Here is a 5,821-nt window from a genome sequence, read left to right as displayed (position 1 = left end):
GAAAGAGGGAAGAGGAGACAGAGGGAGGGGGCTGAGAGGGAGGAGAGAGAGGGACGGGGGCAGGGAAGAGCGAGGAGGAGAGAGAGGGAAGCGGGAGGGAAGCGGGTGATAGGGAGGGGGAGAAAGAGGGAGGAGAGTAAGAGGGAGGGGGAGACTGAGTTAGGGGGTGAGAGGGAAGGGGTGAGAGGGAGGGGGAGAGAGGGAGGAAAGTGAGAGGGAAGGGGAGAGAGGTGGGGAGAGAAGGGGGTAGAGAGGGAGGGGGAGAGAGGGAGGGGGAGAGGGGGAGAGTAAAAGGGAGGAGGAGACTGAGTGAGGGAGGAAGGGGGAGAGAGGGAGGAGAGTAAGAGGAAGGAGAGTAAGGGGGAGGAGAGTAAGAGGGAGGGGGAGACTGAGTGAGGGGGTGACTGAGTGAGGGAGTGAGAGGGAAGGGGAGAGAGGGAGGAGAGGAAGAGGGAGGGAGTTAAGAGGGAGGGGGAGACTGAGGGAGGGGGTGAGAGAGAGAGGGAGAGGGGAGAGACAGGGAGGGGAGGGAGAGGGACAGAGGGAGGGGTTACTGGAAACCTGCTGTTCCTCCGGCAGGGGATAGAATGTTCCTCCTTTCTATGCCCTCCTACCTCATCCCTGCCTCCCCCCAAAACAGCTCCAAGCAACAGCTCCAGGCAAGCTCCTGGGACCCCTACCCTCTACACCAAAGTCTAGCCCCTTAATCTCCCTGGAGCCTTTGCTCCTGCTGTCCCTTCTGCCCAGTCTGCCTTCAGCCCTGCCAGAGCCCTCCCTTGCCCCAGGGCGGGATGGGGCGGAAGGTGTCCCTGGACTCACACTCCTTGCCCACTTCATCCAGCCTGGTAGTGATCAGCTGCCTCCCACCTGCTCTGAGCTGCCTGGGGGCGGGGAGCATGCCTATGTCCCTAGGGACCCCACAGGGCTTGGCACAAGACAGGCAGCCCGTGAGTGTTTGCCGAATGAACTGACAAATGAATGAACTGATGGTGAATGAATGAATAACAGCTATCTGGGGAAAGAGGCATGGGGGAATGCAAACCTGCGCTCAGTTCCAAGGGTCTCAGGTGTTGGGGGCCTCCTGGAGCTGGGAAAGACCTGCAGCCAGGCCTAAGGCTGGTACTGGGTAAAATGGGGGAGTGAAGGCTGTCTCTAGAGCTGTTCCTCCACTGAGTGTCCATAAAAAGGAAGTGTATTTCTATGGTGGAGGGTGGGGAATTCCAACCTCTGCTTCCCTTCTCAAAAGGGGCTCTTCCGGCAGAGGAAGGCACTTGGGGCAAACAGCTCCAGAAGCTCCTGGACACAGACAGGAAATGTCTACCAAGACTCAGTTTTCTACCTATAAAGTGGGAAGTGTAATCCCGGCTCACAAGGGAGCTTCCCTGGGTCCTGAGATGATATGAGAAGGTCTTGGAGGTGCTCAGTACATGTTAGCACTGCCTGCAACTGTGCCTGTAACCTCCCCCTGCCATCATTCGAGAGTCCCCTCCTCCTGGCCGGGCGTGGTGGCTCACACCTGTAATCCCAGCACTTTGGGAGGCCGAGGCAGGCAGATAACGTGAGGCCAGGAGTTTGAGACCAACCTGGCCAACAGGGTGAAACCCCGTCTCTACTAAAAATACAAAAATTAGCCGAGTGTGGTGGTGTGCACCTGTAATCCCAGCTACTGGGGAGGCTGAGGCGGGAGAATCCCTTGAACCCCGGAGAAGGAGGTTGCAGTGAGCCAAGATCGCGCTGCTGCACTCCAGCCTGGGCAACAGAGCAAGACTCTGTCTCAAAAATAATAAAATAAAAAAATAAAATAAAATAAAATAAGCCCCCTCCAGGGAGCCCCCTGTGAATACCCCAGCTTGTGTCCCATCAACCCAAAGCCAGGGGACTCCAGGTGCTAAGCAATCAGGCCCCTGGGCACCCCAGGTGCTGGGCTGGGCTGCAGGATCCAGGAGCCATACAAGGAGCTCAGAGGAGGCAGGGAGAGGTCAGTCCTGGCTGAGGCAACAGGGGACCTCCCTGGGCTGTCCCCCACTAGTGAGCTGCTACTGCTTCCAAAGGCCTGGAAGCAGGACCCAAACCCCAGTGTGCAAGGACTGTGAAGAGCTGGGTGGCTGCATCAGAGGGCGGGGGCAAGAGGACGGTATTGAGAGCAGGCCGAGGCCAGATTTAAGGACCTGGGCCCAACCATGGTCCCCAGTGGGTTGCTGGAACCCATGCCCAGGTCCTTCTTCGCTAGTGAGGCCCCTAGGCTGCCCACCTCTCTCATTTCTCCTTCCCCAAGCCAGTCGCCACTGGCCTTGTCTGGCTACTTTTGGGTCCTCTATATTTAGGGCCTTGGCAGTTTCTAGGCTGTGGAGGGGGGAGGATCAGGGAAAACCCTGAAATAGCCTTGGGCCAGTCCCCAAGGCCACTTGGTGTGGGAGGCAGTGGGTCACTGGTCATCGTGAGACTTGGCTCATGCCTAGGTACGCGGGGATGGGAGACAGTGGGAAGAGGCAGGGCAGGAACAGGCAGGCTCTGAAAGCTAGCAGTGATGGGGAATGCAGCTGTGCTCTGTGCCCTTTAGAGGAACAAAAACCCATGAGCAGAAGTGGCAGGAAGGCAGCTGGCAGCTGTGTGAGGACCGTTCCCTCCTTGGAACTGACTCAGTCAAGATCAGCCACTATGAGAGGTGGTGAGCTCCCCATCCTCAGAAGTATGCAAGCCCTGGCTGGAGAGGATGCCACTCAGAAGATAGGCGGGGCACTGGTGAGGCACAGGGAAACTCCAGTACTCAGTAAGGGCCTCCCATGATCTCCAAACCCCTGCCCGACTCTGCAGCCAAATGCTTTGCATAGGATTTCCGAGGCTCAGTCTCACCGAGCCCAGCCGCAAGCTTGCAGCCGTGGGCAGGCTAGGATTTTCAGCCTGTTGGCAGTAGACAAAGGCAATCTGAATCCTGACTTCTCTACCTACCCTCTGTATCAACTTGGCAAATGACTTTCACTTCCTGAGCCTCAGTTCCCAATGTACAAACTGAGGACGTCTACCTTATAAAGCTAAGATGAGGACTAAGTAGGGGAAGTCCTCAACACCTCTTATTCTCCCCTACTATGGACCTGGTGCCAGGATTAATGAGTCACCGTCCCTGCCCTCACAGTCCCTGCCACACCAGGGGCTTCCTCCTGCTACCCAAAGTGCTGGGGGGCGAGACCAGGAGCCAGGAACTCTGCCCAAGGACACCAGAGAATGCCCTGGAGAGGAGAAGTTTGAGAGGGGTCCTGAAGGATGAATGGGAGTTTTCTGGAGGACTGAATGGGAGTGCTTGAAGACAGAAGTCCCCACACATGGGCGAAGGCAGAGATGTGAAGGGTAGTAACCCAAATGTGAGGGACTGTTTATGGGATGGTTTAAGAGGTGGCTGATAGGTCAGAGTTGTGTATGCCAGCCACAGGGGAAGATAGGGGGGTTGCAAAGGAGACATGAGTAGGGCAGGCAGGGGGACAGGGTGAGGAGCGAGATTTCAAGGCACCCTCCACTGTAGACGGAGTCCCTTTGCTCAGAGGCAAAGCACTGGGCAGGGAACCAGGCACTGGGCTCCCAGGTGGGCATACCAGAAGAGCTCCGCTGCCCTGGGCTGGGGAGAGCCTGGAGCCAGGCACTAGGGCCAGCTGCTGTGGGGATGAGGAGGGAGGCGACAGACGGAGGGGCTGCTCCTCCCAGCCGTCACCAGCCAGAAGAGGCCAAGATGACCTAGTTCCTAGTGCCAGTGGTGGCAGGGGGTGGAGGGTGCTTAAAGGCTGGGCCTGGAGGCTGAGACCCTTCTCAGAGGTCCTCTGCCTTCCCAGCCCACACACCTCACTGGCAGCTCCCAACTCCATCTCCCTCCAAGCCTCCAAGCACAGAAACCCACCTAGGGCTGCCCACTGCCCTCCCTTCCCCATTGTCATGGTAACTGCTGAGCTGGGCCTCATCAGACCCAGGGGGCCTGGAACTGGCGCTGCTCTCAGTGGTGGCGCGCTGAGCGTGCTGGGAAGCTCGCAGGGGCCACCATACATATGTGTGAGCGGAGTGCCTGCCTCACACCCCGCCCCACCCCCTCGCCCACGCTGACCACTTCTCTGCATCCAGGAGCCCGGGGCGCCCCGAGGAGGAGCCCCAGGGGTGGGGAACTGCAGCCCCGCAGACTTTGGACTCTTGTTTCCTCCAGGCTCCCCTTCTCCCCTCCCACCCTCCTCCTCCAGGCAGCCAGTGCCCCTCGACCTTTGAGCTTTCCCCCTCTTCCTCTAGAGGGATTTCAACCCCTAGTTTAAAGAGGGGAAACTGAGGCTTGAGGAGCAGGGAGCTGCCGAAACCCTGCACATGAGGAAGGTGGTGGCAAGACCAAGATGGGGGACCAGGGGTCAGGCAGCTCAGCCCTGGGACCTACTGAGAAGAGTGGGACGAGGGGCCCCTGAAACCTCCCCAAATCGAGCCAGGGACCAGGGGAATCCCCAGATGTCAGTGCCTGTTAGAAGCCCTAGACTCAAGACCCTGCTCTGCCTGCCACTTGGAGCCAGTATTTCACGTCTCTGATCCTCAGTTTTCTCATCTGTAAAATGGAACGGTGAGAACCGCCTTTCTGGGTGGTTGCGAGGATTAACGGGATGGCTCAGGTGTAAAGCCCAAGGCACAAGAGACAGTTACTACTCTCCTTCCCTCCCCCACAGTCCTGCACCTGTCCTGTCCTCCTGACCTGTTCTCACTTTTCATGCCAGTCCCTCCTACCCAAGTGCACAGCAGGAAGCCCGGGGACAGCCCCTGGGCCTCAGCATGTGCTTCAGGTGCACACTCAGGGGCATTAAGGGCTCTGGAACTACTGATCAAGACCCTTCCTTTGCAGGGGGACACCCCACCCCTCCAACCACACCCCAGGGGCAGATCACCAAGACGTCTCCCCTGGCACGTCACCCAGCTCCAGCTCCTGTCCTATCAAAGCCCCTTCCCCTCGTGAGCCGCGGATCGCTGACAAATTCTCGCCCCCCTCCCTAGTTCCCAGCCCCCCAGCCCTCGGTGACACTTTTCCCGCCCCCTCTCGGTTGTCACCCCGTCTGGTGCTCACAGCAAATGTCACTGTCCCCATTTTCCCCGCCAATCCCCCACCGCGGCCGCACTCCCGCACCCTCTCCACTGCTCTACTTGTGGGTGGACCCCGGAAAGGTCAGGCGTCCTGGGGGGCAGTGCCCCTCCCCGGAAAGTTGGGGCTCCCACCCCTGGCCGCGCTCACATGTCCTTGGCGGGCAGGTTCTTCCCCTCCACGATGCGGATGTACAGCGAGCTGCGCTTGGCCATCGCGGGGTCCCGGCTCGTGGGGAGCCAGACACCGGGGTCCGGGGTGGCGGGCGGCGGGCGCTGAACTGGGCTCCGCGGGGGGCGGGCCGGGGAGGGCGGCGGGGGCGGGGCTTCGCTGCCACTCCGCTCACCCCACCCCCGCCCCATGTGCGGGTACACTGTTCCCGGGCCGGCCAATCCGCGACCGGGATTCCCCGGAGCGGGGCGGGGCCTGCCGGGGCCGCGGCGCTCATTGGCCGTCTGGGGTGTGAGGGGCGGGGCCTGTGCGGAGGCGCTGACGCTCGCCGGGCTGCGGGCACTGCCCGCGCGGTGGCTCCAGCGGGGCGCCCCTGGAGGCGCGGGTGGGGAATCCGGGCTTCGTGGTCTGGGCCGCGGGTGCGTGTGGGCGGCGGGTGTGGTCCGAGCGCGAGTACCGAGGAGCACCGAACACCGGGGGATGGGGGGTGACTCTTGACTGTAAGCTGGGGACACGCGGGCCTTGAGGGGGGAGCGCGTGCAAGGGGGGGACACGTTCCCA

The 5,821-nt window shown here is 60.5% G+C and overlaps 1 protein-coding gene across 4 annotated transcripts in view; it reads right to left on the bottom strand.

Annotated features, from left to right (window-relative positions):
- Nucleotides 1–5,375, bottom strand: part of RASA4B (RAS p21 protein activator 4B) — a 37,187-nt gene extending 31,812 nt beyond the window's left edge. For 3 of the 4 annotated variants that reach the window (XM_017956624.3, XM_021935718.1, XM_021935719.1), the window contains exon 1: nt 5,240–5,375. In XM_017956624.3, the coding sequence (XP_017812113.2) occupies nt 5,240–5,304 (65 nt within the window). In that variant the 5' untranslated portion in view covers nt 5,305–5,375. Of the gene's footprint in view, nt 1–1,042; nt 1,062–5,239 lie in introns of those variants that run through there. The other variant, XM_031665502.1, reaches the window with a different exon arrangement.
- Nucleotides 5,376–5,821: the final 446 nt, after the last annotated feature.

This window comes from Papio anubis, chromosome 4, assembly GCF_008728515.1.
Source record: "Papio anubis isolate 15944 chromosome 4, Panubis1.0, whole genome shotgun sequence".
NCBI lineage: Eukaryota > Metazoa > Chordata > Mammalia > Primates > Cercopithecidae > Papio > Papio anubis.
The sequence above is the reverse complement of the archived record's forward strand: the minus strand, read 5'-3'. Positions and strand labels throughout refer to the sequence as shown.